Raw genomic sequence first — 20,844 nt, 5'->3', positions numbered from 1 at the left:
CTGCATTGTTTCTGTTGTAATTTCACAAGCAGCTTCCATTTTGCATTATTTATTCAAACCGAATGACAGCAGTGGAAGCAAATGCAAACAGAGGTCACAGATTTTATCATATATTTTATTAGTGTTGGATTAGACCCACACAAAGCCATTTAGGAGTGGACAGTACAAACTGTGTATTTTGTGCGTTTTCACATTTACAAAACACTGGAACCACCGAGCTCTCAGCAACATGACGATACCCTGTAACCCTCATATCCAAACATAAACATTTACATTTTTACTAAAGATCATCTTGAAGTAAGGTTCATATTGATACCACTGAAATATACAGTAGATGATCCAGATGTGTAAAAAGTCAAGCACGTATGAAACAAACTGTTGCTCTTCTTTCAAAATGTTCACCAAAATATAAATACATTGCTCCATATGCTTCTATTTTCTATAAAAAGCTCAAATTTAAGTCAACTTTTTACAGAATCCCTTCTTTAAAAAATCCTGAATCAGAAATATAAAGTACAACTCCAGTCTAATCAAATCAAACAGTAAATCAAGTGTCTGAAGTTCACAGAAGTAAAAGATGGGATCTTCTCCAGATGTCTACAGATTAAGAGAGTGTTTCATCTTTTACATGATGATAAGAATAATACACAACAACTCCCACAGGGTTAACACACAACTCGACATCCATATTGTGTGTTATAAGACTTGTTACCTTCTCCCACAGGGGTTGTTAAAGTGCTCCTGAGCAAGGCACTCTGCTGGTTCTGGTAGAGGTGTAGAAGTGTAACTGCTGGCAGGAAACATCAGTAAACAGTTTGTAGTACGACTATGTGACTTGAGGAGGATACAACATGATTGGTTGAACATTTCTAGATAGACAAAAAGACAGCTCCCCAAAAGTGAGTCATCTTGATCACCCCCTGGCGGCCGGTTGCAGTATAGGTCATAAACCCTGCCTCCTCCATGTCAATATTTGGGGCATGGGTTTAACTAAATAGTCAAAATACATGTTAAATACTTCTTCTTAACACTGATAAATACGTTCAAGTGTTGACGTTTTGGATAAATTAGCTTTTCAATTAGACGACTAAACATCATGATTGACAGCTGTGACCTTGATACTGCGGCTTGACCACAAGATGGCAGCACCTGCATTCCAAACCCAAACCTTCAGATCAGGATCATGAGAAGATCACATCTATAAGAAGTCATCTGCAGTCACAGCGACATTAAGACACAATAGTGAGTGCTTCAAGAAAAACAGACCTTACATTTAGAAAAATCAAAAAATACCAAAACAACAGGTTTCCAGTGGAGTTTCAAGACCGTTAACAAACTGAGTGAACATGTGTAAAGAGAAGAAACTGGTCTAATGAGATTTCTCCTTTTAAAGCTGCACATTCGACCAGATACAAACTACTGAGTCTTCTCCAAAGCAACCACAGTACATTTTAAGACTTAAGTTTAATGTAAATCAAAGGATCCTCAGGGCAAATCTGACTCTGGATCAGACCTGCACTGATATTCTCCTGAAATGATCTGGAGCGGCTGCAGGTGACAACGCAAAGTCTCCAAGTCGGTGACTTTGGATGTTCACCTCAGTTTCTCCTGTGATACCCCGAGTGAAGTGAGTCCACAAGAGCATACAGCAGGAGCATGTTCGGACAAAATATGTTTCTAACACAAAACACACAAAAGAGACAAAAGAGAGGAGCCATGCACGTAGCAGCAACAAAGACGAGATTCCAAGATGAACAAGCTCCTGCTGCGTCCTTCATGTGAAAGGAGACAAGTGGACATTCTCCAAAGTTCACGGCTGAAGACGTCTGCTGTAACTCTTCCTGAGGATATTTCTAACTATGAATGAGGAGCCTCTCGTGTGTTGACCCTGAAAACATCAAGTTTCTGGAGTGAACATAATGTCACGTGCCCTCCAGCGGAGAGCTTCTTCCCCACCGACAGTCCCAGTGAGGTTCTCTCCTTCATCGCCTCTTCCGCTCCTTCTTGACTTCCTCCCGACTGCTTCCACTGCCGTCCACCCCGTCCACGCCGTCCACCTTGAGGTGACCTTCGCTGTAGCGTTTGATCAGCGCTCCAGGGACGAGAGCCACCAGGGCGATGGCGAGGAGCTGGGCCAGCGTGCTCCAGGAGAAGATGTCGTCCATGGAGGAGATCTCCGACAGCATGGAGCCCGTTCGGACGCAGATGAAGTTGTAGGGAATCAAACCTGGAGGCGAGAGCAGCAGCAGCAGCAGAGTCATCGACACGAGGGGACCTGTGTGTTGTGTTTGATTTAAATAGAGTGTGTAGTCTCACCTATGAGCACAGAGAAGAAGAAAATGGGCATTGGGATGTTGAGGACAGGACAGGTGATGTTAAGGAACCAGTTAGGAGTCATGGGGAAGAAACGGAGGAAAAGTAGGAAGAAGAATAAACTGCTACGATTCTCCTCCACCTGACGGAGCGAGGGCAGAGAGAGGAGAAGAAGACAAAGGGATGGAGACGGAAATATGGAAAAACAAGACAGCTGGAGAGAAAGGAGGTGACAGAGGAAGGTCTTGTTTTTTAATATATCATGTTCTTGACTCTCCTACCTTCCTGTGCAGCAGCGCCACCTTGTCGGGGAAGAAGTGAAGAACGTGCTGCTTCCCAAACGCAGCGGAGAGCAGGAAGCAGAAGGTGGAGCCTAACGTGGTGAGGAGGCAGGCGAGCACCAGCCCCTCCCACGGCCCGAAGATCGCCCCGGCCAGCAGGTTCTGCAGGAGGAGGAGGAGGAGGAGGAGGAGGAGGAGGAGGGAGCCGTTAGAAAGTCATCAGTGAAAACCAGATGTGCCACAGAGAAGGACTTAACCCCTAATGCCTGAATTAATTTCTAAATATCTAAAAAAAAAGATTGTTTGTGTTTTGGGCTGTCATACACATTCTAAATTAAGTGGAGATTGTTAATTTCAATATAGCATATACAGTAGATATCAAATTAAGGTATGAGGCAAATTAGCGACATTAGGCATAATGGAGAATAACCCCTAATGTAGATTATTATATTGATGATGCTTTTGATTGAAATTGAATAACGACATATGTTTCTGTACAATCATTGCTGCTCCACCATCACAGTATTTCAAATACAGCTTAGTACCTCAAAATAACTTTGCTGCACAGTCCCAAGGGGCTAGTATGTATTTTCCACTCCGACCACTAGATGGCGGCAGAGTGCTTCCAAAACCTTCCTTGGTATGTGTAGTATTTGCACCATCAGGCACAATCATCACCTCGGAGGCATTAAGACCGGAATGGGGTTTGAGGCAAATTCGCGACATTCGTCTACAAGGGGTTAAAGGCATTAATACAGATTTAACCGAGTTTAAAATCGTCTGAACACACAAACTGGAGGATTTGGCCTGAACGTCAGACTACACACTCGTTTGTGAAATCTCACAGAAACACAACATTCTTCGAGATCGAGGAGACTCCGACTCAATTGGTAGCATCGAGATTATTGTGTAATTCCCTCACACTTCAGGATTAACTGGGACGACAACTGGCACCATGTTTGTCAGACGGAGGCGAATCGGGTCTCGAGTGTTCAGCAGCCGTGGTCATTTTCAGGTCTCACCAGAAAGGAGGAGCCGGGGATGGCGAAGGACTGTTTGTACAGGTAGGCGCTGCAGAACAGCAGCAGGACGTAGCCGTGATGTTCTCTCTTGTAGAACTTGAGCATGTCAGCGAGCTCCCGCAGCTCGTCCAGGTCCGACGGGAACTTCAGCCTGAACGGAAACACACACAACACACCAATGAGTTATTAAGCTTTTTCTGAAACGACAACAATTCTTCCGGGAAATTCTGTTTCCTCTTCAGTTCCTGGTTTCCCTCCTTTTCCCAGAAAATGCACAAAACGTCCTTCACTTCCACTGTAATGACTAAACAGCTGAAAGGTCAGAGGTCAACGTCTCAGACCTCAACACTTAAAACCACGTGTGTGTGTGTGTGTGTGTGTGTGTGTGTGTGTGTGTGTGTGTGTGTGCGTGCGTGTGCGTGTGTGTAACAGGATACATTTGATTTAGGGACGGAAATAGAAATGGCGTTGTTGCCTGTGGACTTGAGGTCAGGGTCTGAAAACACTTCACACACACACACACACACACACACACACACACACACACACACACACACACACACACACACACACACACACACACACACACAGTGACCGAAAATCCCCCCTGTCTTGAAACTCAAGATGTCCTCATCAGACTAACTTGATGCTGATACAAGGCATTTCATTGGACGCAGTCACCGTGTGGTTGAACGACTTGATATGATAATATGTGCATTGGTCGGCGTTATTCTGTCGTCCCTAGACAACCTCACACTTGAATGTCTGGCCCATTGCTTAATACACAAACACGCGCGCGCACACACACACACAAACACACACACACACACCCTGTAATGTGATCAGTCCAACGTCTACTGAGCCGATTGGATGTAGCGACATTAACAAGATAATTATTATCATTTTAATAACAACTTGTTATTGAGTCTACAATGCACTCGAAGAAAAGTTTCTTTCAAAGGTTCCTTGATTCTTTATCCTTATTTCTATTCAGCCTCACAGGACGCCTGTCCCAGAATGCACTTGGGGGGAGGAAGGTAAACAGTGATGATGTGTCACTCGTCTAATTGTTAACAGTCTTGGGGGGGGGGGGGGGGGGGGGGACCCCAAGGATGTTTTAAAATAGACACGAGGGGTCACAGAATGATTTAAAGTCTGTGTTTTAAAATCAGCTCCATAAGATAAGTTTGATCATTTGGGACTTTTAATTTAATTTTAATTTTAGATCTTTATTTTTAAGGCCTGTGAAATTGATCAATAACAGAAAATGTATCATCATCTATTTTATATTATTCACTTGATGATTTGCTGTTTGTCATTTGTGATTTGTCATTGAAATCTATTTCAGTTTTGCACAAACGGGCTCTGACAAGTTTAAGATGAACATTATTATTTCAAATCATGTTAAAGGCAAAACTATTAACTGAGGCAATAATAATGAATAATAATCATTTAAATGCTTCAAGTTGTGGACAAGTTCACTTCATGGTTTGGCTTCATGTTAACTGAAGTGAAACCCTGGAGATAATCAGTCTAATATCATGTTTGACCAAGAGCAACTTAAACCATTAGTTAGTTGGCAATTAAATGTCTGTTAATCGACTAATTGATTAACCGACTATAACTCTCGTTCGTGCATTTCCCCAAAATATTTATAAATGAATGATTGACTGACCTGTGATTGTTATAATAGAGATATAACTTAATTACAACCGAATTAACTCAATGCCTCTTTGTGTAAAAGCAACATCAAAGAGCACTTTGCATTTATTTATATTATGATATATCTTTTTATTCATATGTTATTGTCTAATAATTGAAAATGTTACTGTATTTTTCTACTTTTTATTATATTTTATATATATTTGACATGGTATATTAAATCTTAAATACTTCAAATTTATATTTGTATTTCTTTTTTCCTCAGATTAAACTTGATAAACGATTTAAACTAAATGTCAGTGAGGTTTCTAGAACTAAGTCTCCGTCTCGGCTCCTCCTCACCTGTTCTCCCGGACTCCCTGGTCCTGTCCCCGGTCCTGTACCTGGTCCTCTCCCCGGTCCAGTCCCCGGTCCTCTCCATGGTCCTCTCCCCGGTCCTCCTCCCGGGCCTGTCCCTGGTCCTGTCCCCGGTCCTCTCCCCGGGCCTGGAGCTGCTCGGGTCCCGGGGGAAGATGAGTAGACAGCAGGTAGAGGAAAACGCTCGCCGCCGCCACGATGGCCGCGAGTCCCGCTAAGGAGCGCATGGTTCCCCGGGCTGTGGCTGCCTGTTCCCCGGATCAACTGCACCGGGGAGTCGGGCTGCACTTAAGAACCGGAGCTCCGGAATGAAGAGGGGAGGGAGGCGGCTGGTTGACGCAGGAACAGGCCTCAGATGTCGGGGAGATCTCTTCACCTTCTCTCCTGGACCAGACTCCGCTCAGGTGAAACTTTATCTAAACTTTAAATCACAGACTTTTATCAAACCTGCAGATTTTAAACTTTCTCCCGAGTTTCTACTTAGTGCCACTTTAAATGTGTACTTACAAGAATAAGCCAGCAGAGGGCGCTGCAGTCAAAGCCACCTGGAGTTCAGTGGGATTGTGACATAAACACAGACTGTAAATATATATTAAATAATGCAGCAAGTTTATTTAAAGCTCGGGATCATTGTGATTCACTTACCGGTGAATGTGAGGATGTAACATGATATAATCACGAGATTCATATTTATATATAATGTCAGTTAAAAGTTAGTAAAAGTTATATTTGCTTAAACTTGTAATATTTGTTAAATTGAAGAAACCAAGGGCAACATTAATAATTATCCTGGTAAAATAGTAAATCTTTTAATATATTATTATTATAATATACAGTGCCTTGCATAAGTATTCACCCCCTTTGGACTTTTCTACATTTTGTCATGGTATAACCACAGATTAAAATTTATTTCATCGTGAGTTTATGTAATGGACCAAAACAAAATAGTGCATCATTTGGAAGTGGGGGGAAATATTACATGGATTTCACAATTATTTACAAATAAAAATCTGAAAAGTGTTGAGTGCATATGTATTCACCCCCTTTACTGTGAAACCCCTAACAAAGATCTGGTGCGACCAATTGCATTCACAAGTCACATTTGCAAGTCACATAATTAGTAAATAGGGTCCACCTGTCTGCAATTTAATCTCAGTATAAATACACCTGTTCTGTGACGGACAGAGTTTGTTGGAGATCATTACTGAACAAACAGCATCATGAAGACCAAGGAGCTCACCAAACAGGTCAGGGATAAAGTTGTGGAGAAATATGAAGCAGGGTTAGGTTATAAAAAAATATCCAGAGCTTTGAACATCTCTCTGAGCACCATAAAATCCATCATAAGAAAATGGAAAGAATATGGCACAACCGCAAACCTACCAAGAGGAGGCCGTCCACCCAAACTGAAGAGTCGGACAAGGAGAAAATGAATCAGAGAAGCAACCAGGAGGCCCATGGTTACTCTGGAGGAGTTGCAGAGATCCACAGCTGAGGTGGGAGAATCTGTCAACAGGACAACTATTAGTCGTCTACTCCACCAATCTGGCCTTTATGGAAGAGTGGCAAGAAGAAAGCCGTTGTTGAAAGGGATCCATAAAAAATCCCGTTTGGAGTTTGCCAGAAGCCATGTGGGAGACACAGCAAACATGTGGAAGAAGGTGCTCTGGTCAGATGAGACCAAAATTGAACTTTTTGGCCTCAATGCAAAACGCTATGTGTGGCGAAAACCCAACACTGCCCATCACCCTGAGCACACCATCCCAACAGTGAAACATGGTGGTGGTAGCATCATGCTGTGGGGATGCTTCTCTTCAGCAGGTACAGGGAAACTGGTCAGAATAGAGGGAAAGATGGATGGAGCCAAATACAGGGAAATCCTTGAAGAAAATCTGATGCTCTCTGCAAAAGACTTGAGACTGGGGCGGAGGTTCATCTTCCAGCAGGACAATGGCCCTAAACATACAGCCAGAGCTACAAAGGAATGGTTTGGATTAAAGAATGTTAATGTCTTAAAATGGCCCAGTCAAAGCCCAGAACTCAATCCAATAGAGAATCTATGGCAAGACTTGAAGATTGCGGTTCACAGACGGTCTCCATCCAATCTGACTGAGCTTCATCTTTTTTGCCAAGAAGAATGGACAAACCTTTCCATCTCTAGATGTGCAAAGCTGGTAGAGACATACCCCAAAAGACTTGCAGCTGTAATTGCAGCGAAAGGGGGTTCTACCAAGTATTGACACAGGGGGGTGAATACTTATGCACCCAACAGATGTCAACTTTTTTGTTCTCATTATTGTTTGTGTCACAATAAAATTTATTTTGCACCTCCAAAGTACTATGCATGTTTTGTTGATCAAACGGGAAAAAGTTTATTTAAGTCTATTTGAATTCCAGTTAGTAACAGTACATAATGGGAAAAAGTCCAAGGGGGGTGAATACTTATGCAAGGCACTGTATAGTGACCTTAATAAGACTTACTGACTATTGTGAATTTTGCATCTATATACAGCCATAAAGTTATATAAATAGTTTGTTTATATAATATGAATGTGTCTCTGCTCTGGGTCTCAAATTCAAATGAAAATCTGGATTTCATCATTTCCACAGATATTCACATGTATCAATTCTAGTTTCCTGGGGGGTTTTAATTTTAATTTTAAAATATTTTGACTTTATCTTCCGTGTGTCTCCAGACACTTAACCACAGAAATGATTTTCTGAAGAATAAAACCACATCAACACAGGGACATGAATTTATTTATTATGTTTATTCATTTAAGTTCTTCTCAAACTGGGAGAACGTTTGCGAACCCATTTTCTTTCTCCTGTCATTTCTCGTCCGAGTTTTCTCCTGCAAAAGAAACGTCAAACATTCAGTCAATAAATAATATTAACAGAAAAATACAGGTATATTGATTTATTGACAGTTTCATATCTGAATGGAATGGTCACAATCTGATGAGGTTTGAGTTTAGTCAAATAAAAGAACACATTTCAAAGTCATGTGTGACTGAGTCTGACCCTCAGGGCTGGTCGATGCTTTAGGCTCCTCGCCGAGATCACTGGAATGTTTTCTAAACTCTTTTTCAAAACTGTCGTCTGGAATAACTGTAAAGAGGGAACAACACACAGGTCAGTGACACATCCAGGGATCCTGGTTGATAATACAGGTTTAAGTGTGTGTAAGGGGTTCACACACACACACACACACACACACACACACACACACACACACACACACACACACACACACACACACACACACACACAAACACACAATGTACCTGGATCGTCTGCTCCAGCATCATTGGACACCACTTTGAGAAGCACCACGAGGGCAATGAGCAGGATCACCGTCTTAGTTCTCATTTTCTGCAGGAGAAAACTCAGGCTTCAGTAAATATAATCCACCCCCCCCCTGTCTGTCAATGTATTATTATTATTAATATGTAAGAATGAAAGTTCCTTGTTAATCAACAGAGCTGGAGATCTTAAATGACAGCTCACCTCGGTGGTTAAACGCAGCAGCGGTTGTCTGTACCTGGGTCTGTAGCACTGAGACTACTGGTTATGTGGCGAGGAGGCGGAGTCTCAGGGTGTGTGTGTGTGTGTGTGTGTGTGTGTGTCTGCAGCACGTCAACAATCCAGAGATAATCACTGAGCAGGTATGTGGATGAACTGGATTCATGACATATGTGAAACACACAGAAAACATCAGGGAGTCGGTTTCTGATTGAGCTGGACGGCAGATCGAGGTTTCACTTTCAGGTTTGAGTTTTGATTTAATCTCTGAATTTATAGTATTTGAAGTAAGTATGAGGATTGAGAATGAAGGGAAATAAAGATGTATGATTATGTTGTTTATTTTTACATGCCATCACCACCTGTGCTGAGAGAAAATGCCGCTCCCCTGCTTTTCTGACAGGGTGACCTCTCCTGGGGTTGTTTCAGAAAAACAACACAACAACTCAATGAATGAGCTGTGCACATTGTTGTGTTAGAGTTTAGTGTGATAGTAGTTACAACAACGTGTTTGTTTGGAGGTATTTCTCGAATAGTCACCATTTACATGTGTGTGTGTCTGTTTGTGTGTGTGTGCATGTGTCAAAATCGTCCATTGAGATATTCGAGCTCAGGTTTATTCACTCTCCTCTACAAAAGAAAAATATTTAATAATACAGAACATAAAAAAAAGAAAAACATCATTAACCACTGTTTCCTAATATATATACATGGAGGTTGATGTCTAATTTAAAGGAGCAAGAACATATACAGATTGTTTTCATGTCAGACAATTACAAACTATTCACGTAGAAAGAAAACACAACAGTGCCACTCCGGCTGAAAACAGATGTGGGGACAGATGTGCTGGAAAACACAGAGAAAAGGAATCAGGCTCGTTCTCAAATACCATAATATTCATATTAATACTGACGACTCGGATGATCTTCACGTTCTACTTTTCCTCTACTCTACTGTACTGTGCAAATCTCACACAAACAAAGTTCATCACATCCAGGATCGCACTGTGTAATAAAGAAGTGTGCGAAGAAGATGAAGGTCATCTGCAGCGCCCTCTAGTGGATTGTCAAACAAACAAACAGAGAGGGTGCGTTTGTCTAAAACTGAACGTCTATAGATGTAAATGTTTCAAATTGGAAACCTACATATAAATAACATAAACATTAATGACACTTAATGATGTTATTGGAAGTTGGTGTGGAATAGTGTGGGAGTTTTGGAAATCGTGTGTATTCATGATATCATTTAAAGGTTCAGTTTATAGAATCTAGTGACATCTAGTGGTGGAGTTGCACATTGCAGCTGAATACCCTTCACCCCAACCTGATGTAATATAAAGGCTCATTCTAGGGTCAAGAAAACCACAATTTATACAATTTAGATGAAACTCATGAGTGAAAACATCAATAGGATTATTGTTTATTCAATATCTGCCAAAAGATCAATTTCCCCTAAATCTTATACACTGGATCTTTAAATAAAATGTTCATATAACTGTCTGTGTCTCTGCATCCCTTAAAAAAACGCAACCTTTTAAAAACACTTTGTACTTTGTGTCTGAAACAACGTTGTTTGTGCACATTGTACTTGTACTTCGAAACCAAGAAGCCAACCTAAAAACTGAATCTTAATAAAATAGTTTAGTTATCAAATAATTAAAATACACTGACGCATTGACGCAGTTTTAAGGTATTAAAGTAAAATCCAAAGCTTGATCCTTCAACAATGGCTCCTTATTTAAACGTTTTTTATATATATGTTTTAGAAATGACTTTATCACAAGTTTAGTTTGAATAGACTATAATTATCACTTTCTAAAAGTCAATGTTTCCACGTGTATTTTGCTGCTTTTTGTCTATTTTCCATTGTGGATGATTTGCACAAATAAATTCTAATATCAACCTTATGTGAAAAAGACAGTTATTTTAAGTTTGTTCTTATGAGTGAATTGAAATTTTTTTAGGATTTAAAAGATTCCCTGAATCCTGCAGGGAGGAAATAAAAGAAACAGATAAAGAATTGATAAAATGGTCAAAAAGTAAAAACAGAGAAAGAGTGATTATAAAGATCTTTGATGCATCACAACACAAACAAATCAATTATTGACATTTACACTAGAACTGACGACATCGTGACGACTTTAAACAAACAAGACGATAAACTGACGGGGGGGGGGGGGGGGGGTGAATCGTGCAGGGGACTCGACCACAAGACGACAGCAGGAAGCTGACGGTCGATCAACAGCTGGAATCAGTCGAGATGTGATCACATCAATCAGTCAAATCTGTCATCAGGGGTTCGATGGTGAAAGGTGAGGAAAAACCAACACGTGATGACACAACCTAACACACGACAGCGCAGAGCACTGCTTTAATTGCTTTGAGATTATTATATTTATGGCTACAAGGTCCAAGCTAACAGTCTGAGGCTAATAGGCACATCTTTAAACACGAAAAAACAGAGTCACACGAGGAATATTAATCAAATCAAACAACAAAAACCACGGGACAAACCAACTGGGACGAGTTCTTCTAAAAGGACATCTGCAGCTTGGTGAAGAGGAGCCTCAAAGAGACTTCCTGCTTCAATAACTGGAGATGAAGAGTGATGATGTCTACAGGTCTTAGTGTCTCCAGGGTAACCTCCAGGTTCTGGGTCCGCTCACTCTGAAGTGAAGCAGCCGTGGGGGGGGGTTACGTCTTTCTCCAGTGTGTCCAACAAAACATTGATTTATACAAAGTCATGGTGGATCGTTGACGGAACATGTTCAGTAAAAGAAGAGTGTGAGGTTGAAACGCAGACGAGACTGGAAGCTGTGAGTCGAGAGTCAAAGACAAACATTGAAACTCTCATCTAACACGTCACTGGAACTAAAAGTTCTTCTTCACTGTTTCGTAATTTTGCTCAATTTGAATGTTTTCGATGGGCAAGAATTTCTACGTTCAAATGAAATTAACAAAACAGAACAGCTCAATCGCCCCCTGGTGGCTGCCTATAGAATAGGTCGTCAACTCCACCTCCCCCATGCTAGCAGATAGATCCACGAGTTAACATCAAATTAATGTTTCTCCTACAATTTTTTCCGCAAAGTTTGGTTTTAATTCGTCGTTTTAATATAAAGACGTTTGAGAATGTGTTTCCATCTTTATTCACTTTCCATGGTTTCTACATAATCTCTCTCCAGATGGTTTCAGCTGTACAGTTTCATGAGCTGCATCGATCCTATGCCTCGTCAGGAAGGAGGGTCCGAGCTACATTATTCTGCTGGGGGGGGGGGGGGTCCAGTTACAGCACTAATATTAGAACCAGTGCCGTTGACTGGGAAAATAGTTTGGATTATTTCTCTATAGATGCGACTTTTTACCTTCTAAACACGACAGAGACGAGAGTTATTGGTGTAAGGAAGTTTTACGGATACGTGAGGATCATACCATAATGAACAGGACGGGGGGGGGGGGGAACTCTGTGTGCTTATTACACCTTAAACTACACAAACCACACTGACATTGTTCACACTCTTTCTCCTACGAACACTCTACGAAGTCAGCTTCACTTTCATCTACACAGAACGATGATTAACATGTTTCGTAAGAAGGAATTCAGCGTAAAATCCAAACGTGACATGTGACTGTTCTAATATTCATAACAATAAAAACTATTAACAGTCCCAAAATGTAAAAAATCTGTCCGTGTCGAAAAAAAAAAGGTGAGATTTCGAGAATAAAGTCGTAATTTAAGAGAAATTCGTAATATTGCAAGAATGAAGTCGTATCTGATAAGAAATATTAGGAATAAATATATATCATTATATTAGGAAAATAATGTTCTAATCTTACAAGAATAAAGTAGCATCATTACGAGGAAAAAGTTTGAATTTTATCAGAACCAAGTCGTAGTATAAAGACAATTCATTTTTTTTATTTTAGGATATAAGTATCAAGGAATGTTTCTCATAATATTATTACTTTTTTCTCACTATGTTAAAACTCTATTCTCATAATATTACGAATTCATTCTCCAAATCTCTAGTTCTCTTTTCTTCAACGTGGCCCTTATGTACTCTATCTTAAAAACAAACAAACTAGGAACTACACAACAGTGACACAACCAGAGGGAGTAAATGTCCAGAACAGCGTCACTGGGATGAAGTTTGAGTCGTTTCAGAAAGTTCAACACAATAAGTTGTGAGTTTTTTGTCCACTGGCGGAGTGTGCGTCGACTGAGACGCTGACGCTCATCAGGTGTTAGCAGCTGTGCGGCAGATGTGTGCATCTCATTAGTCTCCATCGTTTGGTGCCACAGCTGCTCCTGCGACCGCCATTTTGTGCCTCACACCACAAGTGTTGTTTTTCTCCAACCGGGGACAAGCAGCAGCGCAGGTGAAAGAAACAAATCAAGCGTCCTACAAGATGTGGCTCGCCTCCGGTTGCTGGGAGGCGCCATCGTCCCCCCGGTGTGACTGGTGTTTAGAAAGGTCACATGGCATGAGAGGGAGGGGGCCTCCCTGCTCGGCCAGCGCGGCCTCATAAGGCGGCGCTGCCTCCAGGGGGAAGGAGATGGATGAGACGTGTTGATGCTCCTGCAGTCCCAGTGGGTAGTGGGAGGGGGAGAACCAGCCGGCACTGGCTGAGGTCTCTCCCCAGTACGGAGAAGGATCCGGGCTGGTGCTGCCGGGCTGCTCCTCCTGCTCCTCCTGCTCCTCCTGCTCCGGCCCTCGCTGGCAGGGGTCGAACAGGGAGTAAGGAGGGGGGTCATCTGTGGGGAGGTAGATGTGAGTCACACCTGGGCCGACGCACTCGTCGTAGCTAGAGATATGAAAAACAAAAATGAAACCGTTAGTGCTTTGAATTTAATATGAATCTCCTTTGAGGTCCTGTTTCCTGTTTTATTTTGAAGGTTCTTTCCTTGTGTGGTTCTCCAGCTCTACTTCCTGTCTCGTGATTGTCTGCACCTGTTTCTAACATGTCCACGAACCTTCCTCTTCATTAAGTCCCTGTGTTTCTCTTCCTCTTCATCAGTTTGTCTCTGTTCAGGCTTCCGTCATGTGTCTCGTCTTTTCACCTGAGTTTTCAGGTTTTAGTTGATTTACTGTTTTAAGTTGTATTTAAGACTTTGATTGATCGTGTCCTCTGAGTTTGTGTCCTCACCTGATTCTCAAACCCAAACCACAACTCTCACAACCTGTTTGTCACTTCTCCAACTAGTGAGCTCGAGGTTCCAACGCACATGATGTTCTTTGGGTTTAAGTGGTGACACGTTAGGAATCGACCTCACGGGCTCTGATGTATAAGTTACTGCATCTAGACAAAGACTCACAATGTGTCGTGCAAGTATACTCAAGCAGACGTGTGTAATGAAGAGAATGCAAAGGTTTAGTGACAGAGGGAAAAGATGAGGCTGCTGAGATTATCAACACTTCCCTCAGACATTTAAAATCTAATTTAGGTCAAAAACTTATAAGGATTAACATAATAATATATTAAATTATAATATGACACACTTTACTTCCAGCCACATCTGCTGCATCTGCATATATTTCAAACATCACTGCAGGAATATGCCGAACCAAACGTGAGATACTGTCTGTTTTAAATATAATACATGCATCGCCATCAATACAGATTCTAACCTACAGGAACACACACACACACACACACACACACACACACACACACACACACACACACACACACTCACACACACATACACACACACAGCCTTCGTCCTCCTTCCTGCTGTTTTGGCAGAGTCCCAACACGCTTCCCTGATGAACTCCTCCAGCAGAGAGGAGCGAGAGAAGATATATAGAGAACATGAAATCAAATAAAAAACTGAATTATAAAGTCACAGTGTGTGTGTCCGTGTGTGTGTGTGTGTGTGAGTGTGTGTGTGTGTGGCTAATGGTGGATGATGATAGCGGCACAGGAAGCAGAAAATCAAGAGTAACTGAATCAGAGCAGTGGTTAACTATATCATACTGGTGCTGCAAGAGTGTGTGTGTTTGTGTGTTTGTATGATTGTGTGTGTGTGTGTGTGTGTGTGTGTGTGTGTGTGTGTGATGAGGTGAGGTGTGGGCCCTTCTTCCATTACTTCTCTTACGTCATATTTTTCATGTGCACTCTCTCCAGCTCCTTCACCTCCCTGTGTGAGTGCGCGTGCTCATGCCTTTTTAAAGCTATGTAAGAGTTTGAATGTGTGTGTGTGTGTGTGTGTGTGTGTTTGTGTGTGTGTATATGTGTCGAGTTTATTGTTGAGTTTGCATGTAGGAGAGAGATGGGAGAGACGAGGGGAGGCCGGGGAGGGGAATCTATTTTTGCCTTGAACTGAGGACGAGGCTCAGTCAGAATGATCTAATGTCCAGTGCTCGTCACACACACACACACACAGACACACACACACACACACACACACACACACACACACACACACACACACACACACACACACACACACACACACTGCAAACATTGTTAAAAGGGAAAGATATAGTTGTTGAAATGTGACCCTGTCCGTCAATGTTTTCCTGGATTACACAGAGAATAAAGTCAGGCCTGTTAAAGGGAATCATAAGGGGGTTCATGTCACACACACCTCCACAGATACCAAACGATCAGGGGTGTGTGTGTGTGTGTGTGGGGGGGGGGGGGGGGGGGGGTAGCTACACACAGCTGATACACGTCGAGGTGAAAATTGGAGACGAGGGTGTTTCAGAGGTGTTGTCACACACTGCAAGTCCCCGGGTCTTTGGTCTTTCAGGATTTGCAAGTTGCTCCCCTGTGCACTTCTGCCTCATGTGCAAAACCGCATCACTGGATTATGTGTGTTGTGTTGTTTAACTTGTATGTTCTGCTAAACGTGTGTTGGCATTAGCGTGTTGTGGCTGATTCAAAGTGATTTGTCCCCTTTGAGAAACGTTGTGGTAAGTAAGTAAAAGTCCGATACACACAGGTCAGTAGAGGAGGACCTCTGGCTTGTGTTCATGCTTTGGTTGTGATGCTGCAGCATATGGTCCTCTGTGTGTGTGTGTGTGTGTGTCTGTGTGTGTGTGTGTGTAAAGCTGGCATGTCCCTGCTCTATCGCCTACTCGCCTGTGGAGTAAGAACCATATAGATGCTGCAATCACAGGTGTGTGTGTGTGTTTGTGTGGCTCGTACTAAAGCTGATTTGATTTCTCAGCTTTAATCATTTCTCAGCATTAATTCTCCATTTTGACTCTTTAACCTTCTAAAGAAAGTTTTAGACGAGGTTTCTAGGGGATCAGCTGACGACTGGTTCCTCGTGTTTCCTGTGTCTGTGTCCCTGTTCTGTAAATCTGTCCTCTCCCGTCTCTCAGCTCCGTCTGTCTGCGTCAAACATTACTGTCACTCTACCGGACGACAGGACAACAAGTGGCCGGAAGAGATCAGTGTTGTTGTTGACATTCGATTATTGAGCTTCCATCGCCGCTCTCAGCTTCTCTCAGCTTCTCCATCCGTCACTGTCACGTGTTCTGTGAGGAGCTGATCCTTCACGTTATCCTTTCTCCAGAGCTAATGTGATGTCACAGTGTTGACCACATGTGTCCTCTCATAAAGATTAAATGTAAACAAACTAACATATATTGGTTGTTTATGCGAAACGATCATAGGACAGGAAGTAGAGGAATTATCACAACCTCCACCGGCGCCGTTTTAGTTGTCGGAAACTCTACAATATACATATTTTCCTAAACTTTGTGCACTTATATTATAATAAAGGAAGAGTGTGTGTGTGTGTGTGTGTGTGTGTGTGTGTGTGTGTGTTTGGTCTGTGTGTGTGTGTGTCTGTGTGTGTGTCAAAGCTTGCCCGTGCAGCTTCTCCCTGAGAGGAAGCAGAAGCTTTCAGTCTCCGCAGGTGAGCTGCTGATCCGCGAGTGTGAGTTCTTCACAGAGAGGGTGTGTGTCTGTTTATGTGTGTGTGTGTGTGTGTGTGTGTGTGTTGGTGTCGGAAGTGTAACATTCACAGTCTCAGTAGGTGAGTTGTTGATCTGAGTTCTCTGAGTTTCCCTCAACCATCTGTGGCCCACACACTCACACACACACACACACACGTACACACACACACACACACACACTCACACACACACACACGTACACACACTCTGCAGGATGGTCGACGACAGGACACCGAACCACTCATGCCAGCATTATGTTAAACACAATAGGTGATTTGTATGTATGTATTGTGGGCCCGTATGTGAGTGTGTGTGTTTGTGTTGGACTCTGTCCCACACTCCGGGCCAAACACTCTCACACAGTCCAGAACACTGTGGTTTCCTGCCAGAGCTCTGACGTAGATCGCTAGCTCCCCTCCGTCCCTCTGTCCCTCACCTCGTCTCCTTCTTTCATTTCCTTTCCTTTTCTTATTCCTCCTCTCAACTTGTCGTAACGCATGTTTACAGATCCACGCTCTTGTTTTCACTGCTGGGAACTAGCAGTGTGTTTGTGTGTCTGCTCATCAGCATGTTGATTCATGGATTCATCAGAAGTCAGGTGGGGGCTGTGATCGCAGATGGGAACATCGTCCTGGCCCCTAAGCACCGAGCAGCGAGGAGATGACGGAGCTTTGGGTTCGTCCCCAGATCACAGATCACAGATCCCAGATCCCAGATCACAGATCACAGATCACAGATCCCAGATCCCACATCAAAGATCCCAGATCACAGAACCTCACATTCAACATGATACATGATTCACAAGAAATCTGCAAGGACTGTGTGACACACTGGGAATCAAGATGAATCCAGATTTCTAAAACACACAAATCCACTGTGACCTCAGAATATTTAAACTACAATAATATGAAACAAGAAAAAAAAAAAATCAATCACTCTCTTGGCAGTTATGCTCTTAGACTGTATATAAAACTAGATGAAGTCCCCAGGTCCAAATTTCTTAAGAAATAATGTTGACTTTCTTGTTTACCTCTTGATTTGTAAAATATTTCAGGTTGTACGTCCTCTTATTCTGCAATGGGTTAATTTAACTCGACTGGAAAAGTACACATCTCAACATTCACACAGCAGTTGTGGATTAAAACAAACATTAACTCACAATTTATTTGCTGATTTTTCAGAAAATAATCAAAATTTCCTTCACATTTCAGTTGGAAATCTGAATTTAGAGCATTTAGAAGCTTTTGTGCATCCGTCTGTGAGAGCACAACTAAACCTGATGAAAGTGTTAAACTGAGTCACTCTGAATACAAATGAATCAACTGCTCTGTTACCACTTGTACCGATGAGGCGCTCGGACGTTTGCTCACTGTCTCTGACTAAACTGGTTCCCGTGGCTGAGGCTCAAACCCACCACAGCAGTTGGAGCCATCTGCCGTAACAGGGGAGGGGAACAACTTCTCAGGAACTAAGTTTAATTTAGAATATTGGTCATTACATAAACCTTTAGTTATCCAGGGGGACTATTGGGGTTCATCGATATAAGAAAGATTTTAAATGGGATTTTACGAAGGGGTAACAATACCCTTAATGAATCAGAGGAAGCTCCAATTACCAAAACATCTTAAAACCATCATGTTGAGTTCAAAGTGTGAAAAGATAAGATCCAACCTAAGGTCAATCAATTAAGGTGAAGTTTTTATATGATAAAAATAAGGAAAAGACTGAAGCATGTACACACAACACACACAGACACACACACACACACACACACACACACACACACACTGCAGGTGAGGGATGCATGTGAATTATTAAAGTTGCCAATTAGACCAGTTGACATTTAGATCAAAAACACCATGACATTGGCCTTTAGCAAGTGCTTTCTTTCTCTCATTCTCTCTCCCTCGCTTCCTCCAACGTGCAAACACACACACACACACAAACACACACACACACACACGAACACACACACACACAAACACAAAGATCATCAAACGTGCCGCTGCTCTCAAACGAATGAAGGTTCCAACCACATGCACAGAGAACAGTGGGGGACTCGGACTGAACTGTCACTTATATTTTAATATTTGACATTTTACTTCATTGCCTTATTTTACCAACACACTGAAGCATGTGGTGGGTGATGAAAAGATTGCAATTTTATTTTAAAAACATGTTTGGCACCAAAAATAAAGTAAAATGCAAAAGAAAGAAAGTTGTGGAAAAAAACTCAGCTACTGTCAAGAAGGTAAAAGTGTATTTGTTTGAATAAAGTAATCAAACCTATATGAACTCTCAACAAGAGGATGAAAACGTGTCTGTCAAAACCTTCCTTTATGATTCCTGAATGAATCTTCACCAGTGAAACCACAGCGGCTCCAGATCCAGACGTGTTCTTACCGTGGAGGTGAGTCCGGGTAAATGTTGACCTGCGACAGCGTCTCTCTGTACGAGTCAAAGTCCAAACCAGGAGGAAAGTCCTCCAAGCAGGTCGACCTCAGTTCTCCCACCGAACCTCCGTAAGAGAAACCATCTGGTCCTGCAGAGACAGAGACAGACCATAATCACCTGGGGACGTGATGCATGTTTCTTTGAATCCATTTTAAGTCCTGGAAGCATTTAAAGTTTATTATTAGCTTTGTTCTCTCAAATATCTATGTCTCTCTGAAAACCAGGAAACTGAAAACCTGCTGAAGACTTCAGATGCAGGTTTAATGCAGGAAGGTTTGGTTGAGGTCAAACTCAGGAAAACCTGAGCAACAAAAATGAGCCGATTAAGAAATATCTGATATAAATGATCTAGAAATCTTTAATGAATCCTGATCAGAGTAAGCGTACCCTTTACTCTCTGGCAACTTTCAAAATACATTTTATTTATTTATTTCACTTCTTATTTCATTTTAAGAAGTGAACTAAACCTAACTAGAAACTAACAAAAAAACTTTGTGCACATCTTCATGTTTATACAGACTGTAAACAGTTTGTTAATATGTCTGAATGCTGCATGACCTTCCAGTTTTCTTGTGCCTAACGAAGAAATGCTGACTATTCATTAAAAGACACATTTCACCTTCTTACTAATGAGTAACTCAGTTTATCGGTGGATTAGTTAGTGACTTGTTAATCAGCCCCGACAGCGTGGAGCTCCAGACTGACCGTAGCTAGCTCTCAGGTGAGGGTTGCGCAGGCGACTGTCTTTGCGCAGGCTGCCGACGATGATGGTGATGCAGGAGAGGAAGAGGACCAGACCTATAACGATCCCCGCCACCACCAGAGGAGACACCAGGAGAGACGCCTCCCCTCCCGACTCCCTCTCACTCCCGCGGCAGTCTGGGTACTCCCCATGGCTCTGGTTGGAGCTCACTGCAGGGGAGGGGGGTGGAGACAAATTTGGTTCATATTCAGGTTTACAATTTACATTTGTTTATTTTAACATGAAAAAGTTTTGATGCTCTAATATTCTGAAAACACATTGTGACTTTTACATTCACAAAACAACTATAAGAGGAAAGAAACACTGATAAAGAACATTTTGTCGACTTTAATTTAAGTCCATTCATCTCTTTTCAGCTCGTTTTTGGTCTCCACCAGCTAGTGAGGAATCAACCTGTCTCTTTAGCTCCTTTTTATTGAACTTTATTCATCTTCTTGTTGTTAATTGTCATGTTTATCACAACTTTTTCACTGGAAACCAGCTGGAGAAGCTTAAACTGAACTGAAGAGGGAAGTTGTGGGCTGAAAAACGATGAAACATATTAAAACACTTTTG

The 20,844-nt window shown here is 42.1% G+C and overlaps 2 protein-coding genes and 1 long non-coding RNA gene across 3 annotated transcripts in view; all 3 read right to left on the bottom strand.

Moving 5' to 3' along the window:
- Positions 1–89: 89 nt before the first annotated feature.
- LOC128453535 (transmembrane protein 41A-B) lies at positions 90–6,129 on the bottom strand. Its single transcript, XM_053436494.1, has 5 exons — positions 5,719–6,129; positions 3,617–3,781; positions 2,595–2,756; positions 2,317–2,455; positions 90–2,227 (listed from the first exon to the last, which is right to left on the bottom strand). Exons 1-5 carry the CDS (start codon positions 5,860–5,862, stop codon positions 1,983–1,985), a joined length of 855 nt encoding a protein of 284 aa, XP_053292469.1. The 5' UTR covers positions 5,863–6,129; the 3' UTR covers positions 90–1,982.
- A 2,258-nt stretch (positions 6,130–8,387) lies between these two features.
- Positions 8,388–9,230, bottom strand: LOC128453536 (uncharacterized). Its single transcript, XR_008341513.1, has 4 exons — positions 9,146–9,230; positions 8,923–9,010; positions 8,660–8,746; positions 8,388–8,489 (listed from the first exon to the last, which is right to left on the bottom strand). It is a non-coding gene; the product is annotated as an uncharacterized LOC128453536 (long non-coding RNA).
- A 4,332-nt stretch (positions 9,231–13,562) lies between these two features.
- The window catches only part of bean1 (brain expressed, associated with NEDD4, 1), a 17,266-nt gene continuing 9,984 nt past the window's right edge, over positions 13,563–20,844 (bottom strand). Inside the window, exons 4-7 of the mRNA XM_053435852.1 lie at positions 20,761–20,790; positions 20,232–20,438; positions 19,476–19,614; positions 13,563–13,965 (exon numbers count right to left, since the gene is read on the bottom strand). Of these exons, the coding sequence (XP_053291827.1) occupies positions 13,563–13,965; positions 19,476–19,614; positions 20,232–20,438; positions 20,761–20,790 (779 nt within the window). The remainder of the gene's footprint in view (positions 13,966–19,475; positions 19,615–20,231; positions 20,439–20,760; positions 20,791–20,844) is intronic.

Source organism: Pleuronectes platessa, chromosome 12 (genome assembly GCF_947347685.1).
Source record: "Pleuronectes platessa chromosome 12, fPlePla1.1, whole genome shotgun sequence".
Classification (NCBI taxonomy): Eukaryota; Metazoa; Chordata; class Actinopteri; order Pleuronectiformes; family Pleuronectidae; genus Pleuronectes; species Pleuronectes platessa.
The sequence above is the reverse complement of the archived record's forward strand: the minus strand, read 5'-3'. Positions and strand labels throughout refer to the sequence as shown.